General features: G+C 40.0%; 1 protein-coding gene across 1 annotated transcript; it reads left to right on the top strand.

Moving 5' to 3' along the window:
- Positions 1-12,897: 12,897 nt before the first annotated feature.
- chrna5 (cholinergic receptor, nicotinic, alpha 5) lies at positions 12,898-17,908 on the top strand. The gene is made up of 7 exons (XM_067249459.1): positions 12,898-12,970; positions 14,824-14,975; positions 15,567-15,608; positions 16,190-16,302; positions 16,472-16,649; positions 16,773-17,477; positions 17,750-17,908. The coding sequence occupies exons 1-7, from the start codon at positions 12,898-12,900 to the stop codon at positions 17,906-17,908; spliced, it is 1,422 nt and encodes a 473-aa protein (XP_067105560.1).
- Positions 17,909-17,924: the final 16 nt, after the last annotated feature.

Genomic DNA, 17,924 nt, shown 5'->3' with positions numbered 1-17,924 from the left:
GAGCCTCAGGTTATTACATCACAATCAATATGGAGACCTGGTGATAAAGGACATCATTAGGCCAGGTTCAGTTCTGTATCTCACCAGACCACATTTCTCTTGCCTTTTGCTGTGGTCGATGTTGACATCTATTTTTAAGGAGTACTCTACAGAATGTGTCTGTAATTTAAAAGCTTTGAGTTTGTTAACAGTTCTTTTGTCTGGCATAAAAGGGTTTATGATAGACAAGGCTGTTGGGAGTTATGTTAAGTAAGACCCAGTTTAAAATTACATCACATTTAGCACTCAAAAAATCAAATTTGCAAATAAGATTGTTTTGATAGACCACATTTACATAGCCAATGGGTCCTATTGTCTTGCCTTGCAATGCTATTGGATAAATGTGGTCTTTCAAAAAAAAGAAATTAGCAATTAAAGAGCTAAAAGTGACGTTGTAATTTTACAACAAGGGGTCTTCTGTTTTGACGTTAACATGTATTGACTGCTGACAGTCTTCCACTCTCACACTCACAAATCTTGCATTAAACAAACCACAATTGATTTAACAAATTACTTCTTGGATAAATAAATCAAACTTAGCTCATTTGCAGAATCATGTAAAGTTAAAACATTGTCTTGACTGTGCTACTTGCCTCTGTTTAAGAAGCCCCTAGACTAGTTTCAGGGTGTTGCAGAAATAGGAGTAGGTACTTCCCAGGCCTTGACTAAGGTTTGGGTGTCTGAACTATTTGTCAGTTGGTTGGTTTCTTATACCAATGCTCCACCCTTAATATCACCGTGACCTTTATAGACATTGGTTAGAATGAGTAGCATCTAACAGTAAATCCACCAGCACTTGTTTTACACCAGCCGATACCACTAATGCATTAGCTAGCTACTGTAAACCCAAAGCATTCAAGTAACAATGAGAATCTTCATCCTCTTCTTGTGTGAGTATATTATTGACAACCACATATTTGATGAACAGTTTGATTGCTATAATTGAATCGCTTGTTAACAATAGTATTTGAGGATAATTTGAATCAGTTTAAATTTGTTTCCTATCGAAGGCACTTTTTCAAAAGAGGTTGCATCCCAGAATGAAGGTCAGTTAACTATTGTTTCAATTAAGTTTATAGAAATCAAAATTACAGTAGGCATTTTCAGTTAATTTGTTCAACTTTAAAGCCTGTACAGTGAGATAATGATTCCATAACATTCTTCTTTCTTTTTAAATGCCAGGCCTTGTTAAAGCGAAGATCTTTGGCCCAACGTCTCAATGTAGAGCAGGCAGTGACATCTCATTAACCTGCAGCACATTTGGGTTCAAGAAAATTTTAGAAGTTGTATATGTTTATTTATTTAAGGACGGCATTGCAATTTGTGATAAGAAACAACAACGTAAGGAACAACATGAAACTGTATTTATTTTGACTAGAGTCAGTACTAAGCAGAATGGCAACTACAGTTGTATGTTTTCCAAAAATAAAACTTCATCCTCTGAAATAAGAGGGAAAGGGGATAATTTAATAGACATCACAGTGATAGGTAAGAACTTATTTTATCATTATATTCTACAACTTATTATTTATTGAACTAAACATACAGTATCTAGAATACAGGAGTTTTTGTCTGTTTAATTAGTTGACTTTGGAATGTTTGTGGTTGAAGCCAAGCAATATGTAAGTCTGTAGATACATATACTGTAGTGTATGTATGTATATGGTGGAGTCAGTTGGCTGAGCGGTGAGGGAATCGGGCTAGTAATCCGAAGGTTGCCAGTTCGATTCCAGGTCATGCAAACTAACGTTGTGTCCTTGGGCAAGGCACTTCACCCTACTTGCCTCGGGGGAATGTCCCTGTACTTACTGTAAGTCGCTCTGGATAAGAGCGTCTGCTAAATGACTAAATGTAAATGTATATGGACGGTACTAACTCATTTTCCTGCTCTGCTCCATATCCAGAGACTTTGATCCCTGCTGACCTCGTAACAGGTCCATCCATTGTGAGAAAGGGAGATGATGTAGAATTTACGTGTCGAATGTCAGACCCTCAAAAAGTAGCAAACAGCAGTTTTGTTCATTGTTACCTCATCAAGAACGGGGCTATCGTTCTGGTTCAGGTGTTTGACATTCAAAAGATGAAGGCCATTTTCACCATTAGAGCTCTGAGTAACGCAGCCAGTGGCAACTACAGCTGTGTGCTCCTCGTATTGGACTCAATAGACGCAGAGCTACATGGAAGCACTGCTGTGTTTCTTCAGGTGAAGGAGAGAGGTAAGATCCAAAATGAAAAGTTACTAGATGTCAGAAAAAAACGTTTAAGTCCTCATCTCCCTCACCTTATCGCCATATTTTCTTTCCAGGGGGATGGAAGAAGCTTGTCATAAGAATTGTGTGTACCGTTGGTGTAATCCTACTCATAATATTGGTCGTCTGTCTACCTACACATCACAAAACAAGGTCAGACCATTTACCGTAGGCCTTAATCTGTAGAATGACAAACATCTAGGCGTTAACAAAAGTGCATTCATACATTCGTTAACAGGGGCTTTACAGTGTTGCAGAGGAGGGTAAGTTGTTATTTCACAGTGTTGAATGCTGGCAGTGCCTCAATGGTTATATTGGATATTTCCCCTAGAACACAAGTGGTGATGAATGAAGATTTGCCATTCGCAGAAGGAGACTATAATGGTAACATATTTTCTTTTAATGGTAAAACTTAACAGCCATATAGTTTGGTTGATTACTCTGAGATTTACTGTCTCTATCTCTATATATTTTGAGCCGGAGCTTCAAACATGGAAGAGGAGCAGTGGTATGTATAGATACTGCACATGACATGTTTCCAATCTTAGAAACTTTCTCTTTTCAGTGTTTCTCTGTGTGTCTGTCTAACATGTTTGAAATGGAAATGTTTATTTTTCAGTTCTCATCCGGTCACTTTGGATGAATTTTCGGACTGTGAGAGTATAGAAGGTAGGTGGGGATGCTTTACAAATCTTACAATATGCAACACAAAAATTGAAAGAATTCATCAACAGAGATTAATAACCAAAACGTTCAATTTTCTTGGAATCAGACAATCCTGTGTACGACCAAGTTCGGGTAAGCTACAGCTCTAAAGTATGCTCAAAATGAAATTGTAAATATTTTGGTGACTAATTGCTGGCAACACCGTTGTCTAATCACATGTATTATACAGTTCTAAGATGTAAATTAACATTAGCATGTTCTTGCTGTTTGTTTGTTTTCTGCGCCCTTCAGGATGCAATATTTGAGGAAGGTATGTAGACTGTCTTGAAGTATACAGTCACTTTGATACATAGGTTACCATACAGCTCTGGCAATATTACTGTCAGATCAAGTACAAGAAAAAATGTCTCTCTCCTAACCACACATTATCTGTCTCGCATTTTGCATATGAGTGTTCACATACCTCTTTTACTGGCACATACTTATTTTTATATACTGTGGCAACATCTTTTTGACCTTGGATATTAAGAAACATCTTTTTAAAATAATTTAGTTATTCAATCTACAGTCAAAGATAAACACACTTCCGTACAAATATAATGAACCTGACAATAAATATCCTTCTTATCCGCAGAGCCTGCGATTCAAACAATGCCTAGCAAGGTTATTTATGCAGTGCCAAGTAAGTTAAAACACTGTTCAGAGCAGCATAAGTGCATTAGCAAATAAAGGATGCAATATTATTATGATTAAATGATTGGGTTGTTGGCTTGATCCCTAACTTCAAACACGTTTTACACAGCCAGTAAATGGAAATATTGTTACTGTACACACTTAGCAAATGTTGGGACAGAGTACTTTTTTTCTCATGAGATGAGATTTTTGAAATCAAATATTGTGTTGTTTCTATGCTTTCATTTATGAATCATTTTTCAAGCTGTACACATATAGTGACGTACATTTATGTTATATTTTTTTGTCATATCAAACTATCTGTAGCTGGTTACTGTGCTGATAAAAGACTCGATCCTTCTTCCTCACTGTCTAGAATGTTCTCTCGAAACACAACACATACTATTGTGTTTCCAATAACTGTCACAAGGGGGTCTCACTTCTTCTGTCTCTTCTAGTCTGTGCTGTACATGGAGCTAACACTGTCAGTTGCAAAACTACCCAACCAGGACAGCAAAGTATTTCAGGGTTTGACATCTGAACTATTCTAAATATAAAGCATTGTATTTATACATGTGTTTCAGAAATATTGTCCATATTTAACAGAAAAGCTGCAAATACTGTATATGATTTTTTTAAGCAAAAGAACAACAAAAGTCCCATATGTAGTATGAGTGACCATTACTTTGACGTGACTTTGAAAACTTTAATGTCCTCTGAGAGGCAATTTGTTGTTCAGATAAATAAATAATGAGTCAAATTACACCAACCACCAAAAATGTAATTGGGATGCAAATGAGTAAGGTGCACAAGGGAGAAAATGCAATTGTTACCGTGAAAATTTAAAACGAGAAGACTGGCAACTACAGCTGTGTATACACCTAAGAAAAACTCAGTCATTTTCTAGAAAACTCCTTGCATAATGCAGAGATCAATATGTCTCCTTGTAATGAAGCACATAGGACGACGCAGGGATGATGTAGATGGGATGATCAGACAGCAGACCAAGCAGAGAAGGGCCTGGTTATGACACTGCTACATCCTCTGGACACTGAGCCTCAGGTTATTACATCACAATCAATATGGAGACCTGGTGATAAAGGACATCATTAGGCCAGGTTCAGTTCTGTATCTCACCAGACCACATTTCTCTTGCCTTTTGCTGTGGTCGATGTTGACATCTATTTTTAAGGAGTACTCTACAGAATGTGTCTGTAATTTAAAAGCTTTGAGTTTGTTAACAGTTCTTTTGTCTGGCATAAAAGGGTTTATGATAGACAAGGCTGTTGGGAGTTATGTTAAGTAAGACCCAGTTTAAAATTACATCACATTTAGCACTCAAAAAATCAAATTTGCAAATAAGATTGTTTTGATAGACCACATTTACATAGCCAATGGGTCCTATTGTCTTGCCTTGCAATGCTATTGGATAAATGTGGTCTTTCAAAAAAAAGAAATTAGCAATTAAAGAGCTAAAAGTGACGTTGTAATTTTACAACAAGGGGTCTTCTGTTTTGACGTTAACATGTATTGACTGCTGACAGTCTTCCACTCTCACACTCACAAATCTTGCATTAAACAAACCACAATTGATTTAACAAATTACTTCTTGGATAAATAAATCAAACTTAGCTCATTTGCAGAATCATGTAAAGTTAAAACATTGTCTTGACTGTGCTACTTGCCTCTGTTTAAGAAGCCCCTAGACTAGTTTCAGGGTGTTGCAGAAATAGGAGTAGGTACTTCCCAGGCCTTGACTAAGGTTTGGGTGTCTGAACTATTTGTCAGTTGGTTGGTTTCTTATACCAATGCTCCACCCTTAATATCACCGTGACCTTTATAGACATTGGTTAGAATGAGTAGCATCTAACAGTAAATCCACCAGCACTTGTTTTACACCAGCCGATACCACTAATGCATTAGCTAGCTACTGTAAACCCAAAGCATTCAAGTAACAATGAGAATCTTCATCCTCTTCTTGTGTGAGTATATTATTGACAACCACATATTTGATGAACAGTTTGATTGCTATAATTGAATCGCTTGTTAACAATAGTATTTGAGGATAATTTGAATCAGTTTAAATTTGTTTCCTATCGAAGGCACTTTTTCAAAAGAGGTTGCATCCCAGAATGAAGGTCAGTTAACTATTGTTTCAATTAAGTTTATAGAAATCAAAATTACAGTAGGCATTTTCAGTTAATTTGTTCAACTTTAAAGCCTGTACAGTGAGATAATGATTCCATAACATTCTTCTTTCTTTTTAAATGCCAGGCCTTGTTAAAGCGAAGATCTTTGGCCCAACGTCTCAATGTAGAGCAGGCAGTGACATCTCATTAACCTGCAGCACATTTGGGTTCAAGAAAATTTTAGAAGTTGTATATGTTTATTTATTTAAGGACGGCATTGCAATTTGTGATAAGAAACAACAACGTAAGGAACAACATGAAACTGTATTTATTTTGACTAGAGTCAGTACTAAGCAGAATGGCAACTACAGTTGTATGTTTTCCAAAAATAAAACTTCATCCTCTGAAATAAGAGGGAAAGGGGATAATTTAATAGACATCACAGTGATAGGTAAGAACTTATTTTATCATTATATTCTACAACTTATTATTTATTGAACTAAACATACAGTATCTAGAATACAGGAGTTTTTGTCTGTTTAATTAGTTGACTTTGGAATGTTTGTGGTTGAAGCCAAGCAATATGTAAGTCTGTAGATACATATACTGTAGTGTATGTATGTATATGGTGGAGTCAGTTGGCTGAGCGGTGAGGGAATCGGGCTAGTAATCCGAAGGTTGCCAGTTCGATTCCAGGTCATGCAAACTAACGTTGTGTCCTTGGGCAAGGCACTTCACCCTACTTGCCTCGGGGGAATGTCCCTGTACTTACTGTAAGTCGCTCTGGATAAGAGCGTCTGCTAAATGACTAAATGTAAATGTATATGGACGGTACTAACTCATTTTCCTGCTCTGCTCCATATCCAGAGACTTTGATCCCTGCTGACCTCGTAACAGGTCCATCCATTGTGAGAGAGGGAGATGATGTGGAATTTACGTGTCGAATGTCAGACCCTCAAAAAGTAGCAAACAGCAGTTTTGTTCATTGCTACCTCATCAAGAACGGGGCTATCGTTCTGGTTCAGGTGTTTGACATTCAAAAGATGAAGGCCATTTTCACCATTAGAGCTCTGAGTAACGCAGCCAGTGGCAACTACAGCTGTGTGCTCCTCGTATTGGACTCTCTGCCAAAAAAAGACGCAGAGCTACATGGAAGCACTGCTGTGTTTCTTCAGGTGAAGGAGAGAGGTAAGATCCAAAATGAAAAGTTACTAGAAGTCCTCATCTCCCTCACCTTATCGCCATATTTTCTTTCCAGGGGGATGGAAGGAGCTTGTCATAGGAATTGTGTGTACCGTTGGTGTAATCCTACCCATAATATTGGTCTTCTGTCTATACCTACACATCACAAAACAAGGTCAGACCATTTACCGTTACCTGTAATGTTTATTTGTGACAAGACAAACAGCTGGGCATTAACAAAACTGCATTCATACATTCGTTAACAGGGGCTTTACAGTGTTGCAGAGGAGGGTAAGTTGTTATTTCACAGTGTTAAATGCGAGGGAGTCAGGTGGCTGAGCGGTGAGGGAATCGGGCTAGTAATCCGAAGGTTGCCAGTTTGATTCCCGGTCATGCCAACTGACGTTGTGTCCTTGGGCAAGGCACTTCACCCTACTTGCCTCGGGGGGAATGTCCCTGTACTTACTGTAAGTCGCTCTGGATAAGAGCGTCTGCTAAATGACTAAATGTAAATGTAAATGCTGGCAGTGCCTCAATGGTTATATTGGATATTTCCCCTAGAACACAAGTAGTGGTGAATGAAGATTTGCCATTCGCAGAAGGAGACTATAATGGTAACATATTTTCTCTTAATAGTAAAACTTCACAGCCATATAGTTTGGTTGATTACTCTGAGATTTACTGTCTCTATCTCTATATATTTTGTAAGACGGAGCTTCAAACATGGAAGAGGAGCAGTGGTATGTATAGATACTGCACATGACATGTTTCCAATCTTAGAAACTTTCTTTCAGTGTTTCTCTGTGTGTCTGTCTAACATGTTTGAAATGGAAATGTTTATTTTTCAGTTCTCATCCGGTCACTTTGGATGAATTTTCGGACTGTGAGAGTATAGAAGGTAGGTGGGGATGCTTTACAAATCTTACAATATGCAACACAAAAATTGAAAGAATTCATCAACAGAGATTAATAACCAAAACGTTAAATTTTCTTGGAATCAGACAATCCTGTGTACGACCAAGTTCGGGTAAGCTACAGCTCTAAAGTATGCTCAAAATGAAATTGTAAATATTTTGGTGACTAATTGCTGGCAACACCGTTGTCTAATCACATGTATTATACAGTTCTAAGATGTAAATTAACATTAGCATGTTCTTGCTGTTTGTTTGTTTTCTGCGCCCTTCAGGATGCAATATTTGAGGAAGGTATGTAGACTGTCTTGAAGTATACAGTCACTTTGATACATAGGTTACCATACAGCTCTGGCAATATTACTGTCAGATCAAGTACAAGAAAAAATGTCTCTCTCCTAACCACACATTATCTGTCTCGCATTTTGCATATGAGTGTTCACATACCTCTTTTACTGGCACATACTTATTTTTATATACTGTGGCAACATCTTTTTGACCTTGGATATTAAGAAACATCTTTTTAAAATAATTTAGTTATTCAATCTACAGTCAAAGATAAACACACTTCCGTACAAATATAATGAACCTGACAATAAATATCCTTCTTATCCGCAGAGCCTGCGATTCAAACAATGCCTAGCAAGGTTATTTATGCAGTGCCAAGTAAGTTAAAACACTGTTCAGAGCAGCATAAGTGCATTAGCAAATAAAGGATGCAATATTATTATGATTAAATGATTGGGTTGTTGGCTTGATCCCTAACTTCAAACACGTTTTACACAGCCAGTAAATGGAAATATTGTTACTGTACACACTTAGCAAATGTTGGGACAGAGTACTTTTTTTCTCATGAGATGAGATTTTTGAAATCAAATATTGTGTTGTTTCTATGCTTTCATTTATGAATCATTTTTCAAGCTGTACACATATAGTGACGTACATTTATGTTATATTTTTTTGTCATATCAAACTATCTGTAGCTGGTTACTGTGCTGATAAAAGACTCGATCCTTCTTCCTCACTGTCTAGAATGTTCTCTCGAAACACAACACATACTATTGTGTTTCCAATAACTGTCACAAGGGGGTCTCACTTCTTCTGTCTCTTCTAGTCTGTGCTGTACATGGAGCTAACACTGTCAATTGCAAAACTACCCAACCAGGACAGCAAAGTATTTCAGGGTTTGACATCTGAACTATTCTAAATATAAAGCATTGTATTTATACATGTGTTTCAGAAATATTGTCCATATTTAACAGAAAAGCTGCAAATACTGTATATGATTTTTTTAAGCAAAAGAACAACAAAAGTCCCATATGTAGTATGAGTGACGATATATTTATAATACGGGTGGTTGAAATCAAGCATTCAATCAAGCTTTATTGAGCATAAAGTACTGTACGGTGTACAGGTGTTTACAGTACGCCTGTTTACATTTGCCTTAAAATGGAGCGTTCCATATTAGTGCACACTCAAAATAACGGTTACATTTTTGGTTGTCATTGGTAATTTTCGTTGTCACTTGGTTGTCACTGACTTGGTTGTCGTTGTTATTTTGTTGTCATTTCAAGATTGACAGTAAGCAAACATGTTTCATGTTAACTTCGATCTTTTGGGGGGAAGAACTTTTGATGAGTGGTTAGCCGAAGATGAGAGAGCAAGAGTGAGCAAGAGTGGTCGAAAGCGATGTCATCAGAGACGAAGGGGACATGAGAAACGTTTTCCATGGATGCACAATTAGTGGAAATATCCAAATCAATATAAGAAAAACGTAACATGTTTAGACCTAATGTTTAAAATAAATATTATTTTATTGAAAGTGTCCCATTGTCATTGTTGTTATTTTAAAGTCAGCTTTTATGAAATGAGCAAAGTCAATTGCGAGATCTAGCTAGCTAGCTAGGCTAACAAACGTGAAGTTCACAATGCTGTTTGTCCGTTGCATAGCAACAGCCACTGTTTACAGGGACTATTTTCTCTCGGCTACTGAAATGCGATACACAATGTTTGTTGTCTATAACTATTTTGTGCTGAAAGGCAGCTTACTATTTATTTACTATTTATAATTTCGCTGGCAACCGTATTATAAAAGGCATAACGACATCTCTGACGTTGATAACAAACCAAACCGTTTCAAAATCGGTTGAAAATTGAGCAAGTTATGGTCATTTAAAAAGTACATGTAGATTCAACACAATGTTATGGGTGAGCGAGTTGACTGTAGCAAGATGGCCGCCATGTGCGGACGTTCTAGACTCCGCCGTAAGACATCTAGTGTTTATATATATATATATGGCTAACACTGTCAATTGCAAAACTACCCAACCAGGACAGCAAAGCATTTCAGGGTTTGACATCTGAACTATTCCAAATATAAAGAATTGCATTTATACATGTGTTTCAGAAATATTGTCCATACTTGACAGAAAAGCTGCAAATACTGTATATATTTTTTTTAAAGCAAAAGAACAACTAAAGTACCATATGTAGTAGGAGGGACCATTACTTTGACGTGACTTTGAAAACTTTAATGTCCTCTGAGAGGCAATTTGTTGTTCAAATAAACTAATAAATAATGAGTCAGTTCACACCAACCGCCAATAATTCAATTGGGATGCAAATTAAGAAGGTGCTTAAGGAAGAAAATGCAATTTTAACCGTAAAAATTTTAAGCAAGGTGCATAAGGGACAAAATGCCATTTTAACCGTAAAGATTTAAAGCAAGAAGACTGGCAACTAAAGCTGTGTATACACCTAAGAATAACTCAGTAACATTTAGCAGACGCTCTTATCCAGAGCGACTTACAGTAAGTACAGGGATATTCCCCGAGGCAAGTAGGGTGAAGTGCCTTGCCCAAGGACACAACGTCTTTTTGCACGGCCAAGAATCGAACTGGCAACCTTCAGATTACTAGCCCGATTCCCTAACCGCTCAGCCACCTGACTCCCTAGTTAGTAGCGTGATCTCAACTGGAGAACTTGTAGTTGTTCAGGTCTAAGGTGAGACTTGTATTTTATGTCTATGCCTTCATTTGCCTAATTTTGAATACTTATTTTGTAGTATCTGTTCTGGACAAGAGGATGATCTTCAGCATTTCAAAGGTAGGCTTTGTTAGGTATGTTTTTCTCACTGTGTCTATTTCTTCTGTAATACTTTAACCTCAAACCCTAGATAGAAATACCTACGTTAGCAGAGACACAGTTTTGTGCACACCTGCACTATAAATACACCAATGTAGTTTGTTCTTTCAAAAAATGTTCTATCTATCATCATCAAATTTTCCCCTCAGAACCATGAAGCAAGCAGTGTTGAAACGTTTTCCGGAAGTTGATAGCAGAAAAAGAAACAATGCAAGAAGCAATCTGCAGCAAAGTGTTTTGACACAAAATGTATACCATTGTGCAGTTTGACATACTGTGATGCTAATAAGCTTATACCTTTAACTTGAACTCGCCTTCTTTTTCACCTTCTTTTTCACTGTTTTTCTTTGTTCTATACGATATTTACAGAGCTAAACATCTCTGCAAACATGTAATTGTACATCGTTCTTCAAAATTTGTATCTGTCACATTTCAAAGCCTCAATAAATTAGACTGACATATGTTGAGACAGTTGGGAGTGATTAAACCATTCATCTTTAAGAAAACTTCCCACGTGTGCCCTGAAAAGAAAAGTCATTAAAATGTGTTGAGGTTTTTTTATTTATAGCTTTTTGTGCCTCTGAGGCATACACCGGTGTACAACATGAAACAACAAAGGAAGGAGAGATGTGGTGGCAACATTCACTGCGCAGTAGGCTAACGTCTCAGGCTGCTTGGACGGGTCGGAGCAATGGATGAACAGTCACTGTCATCTTACCCTGGGGAGATGCTGTGCCCAGGAGAAGGATGGAAGGAGGAGAGAGGGAGGGAGGGAATAAGGGTGGGAGGGAGATGGATTGGGTGTCTGTTAGTACCATATTACCATGTCCCCACACAAATACCCCTGATCCAGGGATCAGACGGGAGAGATCGATTTTTTCTTCACAGAGATGTCTCCAATTCTAGAGGTTCAGAAGGTATTGCCACCATAAACAAGAGAGATCATTTCCACAACAGTTAAATGCACATATGCTGTGTGTTGCCACAGTAAAAATGTACCATATACCACACACCTGTATCTACTGTCTAGCAGCAGTGGTGAGGCAGTGGTGAGGAGCAGTAGTGGTGAGGCAGCGTTGTGTCTTACGACTGGCTGGGAATAGCAATGGAGGACAATAGGGAGTGACGACAGCCCAGTACTGTAGACAGTGGCGGGAGGATTGCTGTGGAAGGGGCTCATTATCGGTGTGTTCTCTGGGCTGTGGCGAGACTGGGTGCTGGGAGTTGGGGAGCATTTTGATGGTGATTAGTGATCAGACTCTCCAGGGAGTGTGTGTGTGTATGGGGGGGGTGGCTGAGAAGAAAGGAGAAGGTGGAGGGAGGAGGAGAATGGAGAACATGTAGGGAGGAGGAGGAGGAGAAGAGTGTGTGCTGCCTGCCGCTCATTTAGAGCAGGGAATCAAGCAGCGTCTGTCTGGCTGAGGTAGGCGAGCGGACCTGCGTGGAATGGAGGAATACCGCTGTCTGCCTGCCTGACAATACAGACTTTATCCACATGCTCTAGACAGGTTAGATTCAATACTGTTGCTCACAAAAAGGAAAGACAAAGAACAGGGCTGTGTTCAGCATGTTTACATTTGGATTTTGTTTGTGCGTTCTCAGTAAGGTGAGGTGAGGGCTGTGGGCATGCTTGTATTTTAGGTTAAAAAATACAGTATTTATCCGAGTAAGCCTACATCCATAGCTGAGAAAAATGTGTAAATAATGTGTTGTGTGGAGTAAGCTTAACCATGCATGTTTGCACGAAAAAAGACTGTCAGTCTTTGTGTACGAGTCCAGAAAGGGAATTCTACCTCAGTGTGGATGCTTTGCTTTGTGTCTGTTTGAGGCTGGAGCTCTGTGATGATTCTGGCTGCCTGAGGGTGTGCCCCATGGCTGTGTGGATCGGGTGCCAGCTCTGATACCATGCAGAGGGCAGGGGAGGCTGCCACCACGCTCACTCTCTTGCTGTGCTGTTCCCACCTCTGCCACACACTGGGTAAGTCCTATGCAGCAGGTGGTCCTACCCCCTGGAGCCACAGAGGATAACCAAGAACACCTTCATCCCTTGCTTCGGGGGACGCTGTCACACTCTGAATGAGTGTGGTCAATCTAGCTTCGATCTACCTAGACAGATGAGGAGATGGGTTGAGGCAGGGCACGGGGGGAGGGAGGGGGGGTGACGGTCTGGAGGATGTTATAGTTAGGATGTGATAGTGGGACCACAGATAGTTAATGATAAGCCTGATCAATTGAGAGTGACCAATTTATGCATATTCATATTTACTGAGACCAATACTGCATCACTCTAGCTTATACCCCCTGTGTGCCGTGAGCAGTTTACGTAATTGGGACATACTCTAAATGGAGAATGCTGTATTCCCTCGATTTACACCAAAGTTGAAATAAAAAATGAACGAGAGGAGGTAAGTCAGCAGTACTTTGTGCAGGTTCCACAGCAGCTCAGCGTGGGAGAGAAGGTGTGAGGATGATAAATCTGCTGTTGTCGGGGCTATTGGTGCAAGGACATTCATATTGATCCCAATCCTGAGAAGATGACTGGGTCATCTGCTGTGGTCAGCCCTGCTCAGACTCTATCACCCCCTAGGAGAATTGACGACTCCCATTTAAAAAAACACTCATAAACATCTTATGAGGCGATCATTTAGAGTGAGGCTGCAAGAAATTTTACGACACCGTACAATGCAATCTACATTTCTCCTTATCTCCAATGAGCTGCAAACCTGCTTTAGCAAAGATGCAGCGATTCTCTGTCAAATCTTTTAAACAAACCCTGCTCTTCTTATAGGTAGTTTGCCATGCATTTGTAAAGGCTGGCCAGAGCGATTCTCTGTCAGCAGATATCTAGCATACTGAAGACTAAATGATGTAATGGTAAAGGTGTACCAGCAGTCTCTCTCTAAACCCACCCCTGGGGTGGGGGGGTAATGTCCTTGACACACAAGGACAAAAGATTCACCCTTACTGCTTTCTCACAATAAAAAAGACTTCCCACAATAGTTCTCTCATCCAAGCCCTTTAGAGCCCTTATCACACAATACAGGAAATACTGTACCTAATATATGGAGCATGTGACAGAGCCCTTAAAATACACTGAACCCCTCCACTGACAGACACATGAATCACGTGTGCCACTAGATCAGGTCATTCTGTGATGTAGTTATGAAAAGTAAACCTCATTACCTTTGAGTGGAAACTCTAAGAGGCAAATTCAGTTAGAAGGTTAGAGGGACCAATAGGGTTTACAGCAAGGGACCAATCAAAATATCTAACAGGAATCAGCCTTGTAAAGACTGGTAGTCACATAACCAAACACTATCTGCTTGACACTTGTTGAAATCCCAAACAAATAACAGTAGGCCTACTGTCAACGATTATTCTGCCAACTTTGTGATTGAGTCGTTGAATAGGGTAGGCTGAACGGCAAGTGAGCCTTATTAAATCGATAGCAGCAAGCTCTCATATATGAGAACACAGAAGTTTAATAGAGCTGAATGGCATCCAGGTGATAGATTTAATTACTCAAATTATGCTGGAGGATGAATCAATACTTCCCACAGTGTATTGATAGCCATGCTTGAGTGATACAGACATTCAACACTCCTCAGCAAATAACAACACTCCTCAGCAAATAAAGTCTTACAAAATACGAAAATTCCATCCAGCGAAACTGAAAACGGTTATCAAACATTAAAATAAAATGTTCAGCTTTTTTCAGTTGGCACACCTGAGAAGTATAGGTTGATTGATTTGCATCATGTTTTGTTGAGAGATTGATGGTCTTATAAAAAAAATCCAAGTGTTCTCTTTCTGGTTTACAATCTACTTAAGGAATCCCCAAGTTGTCTTCTTATGCCAAGACTGAAGACAAGTTGTTCAAGCACCTCTTCAGAAACTACCAGAAATGGGTGAGACCAGTGGAATACCTCAATGGAACGGTGCGGGTCAAATTTGGACTAGCAATCTCCCAGCTAGTAGATGTGGTGAGTGCAGACAGAGGACGAATGTCATACAGGTATAGGCTACAGTGGTGTGGCTTATGTGCTAAACATGCAGCATACTCCACATACAATTATTTACATTTATTCATTTATCAGACGCTTTTATCCAAAGCGACTTCCAAGAGAGAGCTTCACAAAAGTGCATAGGTCACTGATCATAACAACGAGATAGCTCCAAACATTGTGGGTAGCCAAAACATGAAGCATACATTGTGAAAAACCAAATAAGAGCCAAAGGCAAGAACCATACGAGCCTGTAGTTAAACAAGTTACAATTAAACAACATGAACCTCAAAAGTGCAAGAGTGTACCTGTAAAAAGCAAGCAACAATAATATATTTCACAGCGAGTACAATCATTTAAAATCAGTTAGGCCTACAACTAACCAACAAGAGCAACAAGTCTCTCAATAAGAGATACATTTTACATTTAGCAGACGCTCTTATCCAGAGCGACTTACAGTATCTTACAGAGATCTAAAGCTTATTGAGCTGATGGTCCAAAACAAATGTTCATGTTCCTGTTTATTCGAACTTGGCATTGGCATGACAGTGTGTTTGCTTTACCACACAGGATGAAAAGAACCAGCTGATGACAACCAATGTGTGGATGAAACAGGAAAGTATTATGCCACATGGTTAGAACACAAGCCAAACTGATTTTACTACACCACATACAGAAGCAGGGCATTGAGTACAGTTATTAGTCGAGGCAACACACCATTTAGTCCCAATCCACTCAGGCCCTACTCTACTAGCTGGTATTTTAATGGATGCTCACAGCCTTTAAATCACCTGCCCACAGCCCTCTCCTATGCCCCCCCCCCCCCCCCCCCCAACAACTTAATCTTAGTCTGCAGGGTACATGTTGCCTGCCACAGTGACAAACAGCACCATGCAAATGAGGCAAGAGAGAGAGAGAGAGAGAGAGAGAGAGAGAGAGAGAGAGAGAGAGAGAGAGAGAGAGGACCAGCAGCAACCATAGCCACATCTATCCATCACAGCTGGCCTGTTAAAGGGCAAAGCAATGAGGGTCTGTTCTCTCCTTCTATACAGCAACTGTGTCAGAATCTATGTGAAAATGGTTAAGGCTACTCGATCTCTTTTTCACACGGGACTCCTGTCAAATGCTCTCATGTCAAATAACAAAGTTGACATTGAAAACTAAAGGAGCTGGTTGGTACCTTTTTCTGTGTCCAGGAGTGGGTGGACATGAAGCTACGCTGGAAGCCTGAAGACTACATGGGCATCACAAGCATCCGAGTTCCCTCCAACTCTATCTGGATCCCTGACATTGTACTCTATGACAAGTGAGTGACAACAAAAGGTTTTCATTGATCAGCATAAACAGATATCTGGTGCTGCTGCATCTTAATGTTATCGATGATGAACACTACCAAATCAAAAATCTAATTATTAGGGGTTTTGATATGGATTAATACATGTATGTAACATGTATTGTTTTGTTTCCTCTTGCAGTGCAGATGGTTGTTTTGAAGGCACTGTTACCAAGGCTGTGGTCAGATATGATGGAACCATTGTATGGACACCACCGGCCAATTACAAGTCAGCCTGTACCATAGACGTCACCTTTTTCCCCTTTGACCTCCAGAACTGCTCCATGAAGTTTGGCTCTTGGACCTACGATGGCTCTCAGGTGTGAGACACTGTACTGACTAGATCGACACTGCACAATTATTGACTGATAATCATTGTTTATTTACTATTACATATTTGAAGTAGAAATATTTATGATTAGGTTTATCCTTGATGATCCTAGGTGGACATCCTCCTGGAGGACTTCCATGTGGACAAGCGGGACTACTTTGACAATGGCGAATGGGAGATTGTGAAAGCCACCGGCAGTCGTAATTTTAGGACAGACGACAGCTGCTCCTACCCTTTCATCACGTACTCCTTCATCATCCGCAGAATGCCACTCTTCTACACCCTCTTCCTCATTATCCCCTGCATTGGCCTGTCCTTCCTCACCATCCTGGTCTTCTACCTACCCTCCAACGGCGGGGAAAAGATCTCCCTCTGCACCTCTGTGCTGGTCTCCCTCACTGTTTTCCTGCTGGTCATCGAAGAGATCATCCCCTCCTCCTCGAAGGTGATTCCCCTCATCGGAGAGTACCTGGTCTTCACCATGATCTTCGTCACCCTCTCCATTGTCATCACCGTCTTCGCCATCAACATCCACCACCGCTCCCCCTCCACCCACCACGGCATGGCGCCCTGGGTGCGTCGCATTTTTCTGCATCGGCTGCCCAAGCTGCTATGCATGCGTAGCCACGTGGACCGCTATGCCTGCCCTGGGGCTGCTAGAGGGGGACTGATAGGAGGAAGAGTGGTAGGGGTCGGGGTGATGGACACCAACCTAGACAACAACCATCCACTGACCTCGAGGAATAACCTGCAGGCAGCGCTGGACTCTATTCGTTATATCACCATGCATGTGGTCAAGGAGAACCAGGTCAGAGAGGTGAGGCACTTTGCTGACATTAGATAAATCAAATGTCCCCACATTTATATTCTGGTAACAACTCCGTTTTTCATTTTTCAAAAATCCATAGCATTTTCTCTTTGTTGCATAACAAAATGTCCATGATTGTTTTCTGTCTTTGAGCTGACATATACTGAACTTGACTCCATCTTCAGATCAACAAATGTAATTGCAAGTCTTGATACTCTTGAGTATGAACTCAGATACAGGGTAACACAATTCAAAACATATTTGTTTGACTTTTTATGCAGGTGGTACAGGACTGGAAGTTTGTGGCACAAGTTCTCGACAGGGTGTTCCTGTGGACCTTTCTGCTGGTGTCAGTCCTTGGCTCGGCTCTGCTTTTCATCCCGGTCATCTACAAGTGGGCCAGTATCATTGTCCCCGACCACACTGGAGGAAATAGCTAAGGTCTTACATAAACCA

Source organism: Osmerus mordax, chromosome 13 (assembly GCF_038355195.1).
Source record: "Osmerus mordax isolate fOsmMor3 chromosome 13, fOsmMor3.pri, whole genome shotgun sequence".
Taxonomy (NCBI): Eukaryota; Metazoa; Chordata; class Actinopteri; order Osmeriformes; family Osmeridae; genus Osmerus; species Osmerus mordax.
The sequence above is the reverse complement of the archived record's forward strand: the minus strand, read 5'-3'. Positions and strand labels throughout refer to the sequence as shown.

Excerpts from the sequence above, each read along its gene's own strand:
- chrna5 (XM_067249459.1), top strand. The coding sequence starts at position 12,898 with ATGCAGAGGGCAGGGGAGGCTGCCACCACGCTCACTCTCTTGCTGTGC. Across the intron at positions 12,971-14,823 it reads CCACCTCTGCCACACACTGG|GAATCCCCAAGTTGTCTTCT; the intron begins GTAAGTCCTATG and ends AATCTACTTAAG. Across the intron at positions 14,976-15,566 it reads TCTCCCAGCTAGTAGATGTG|GATGAAAAGAACCAGCTGAT; the intron begins GTGAGTGCAGAC and ends TTTACCACACAG.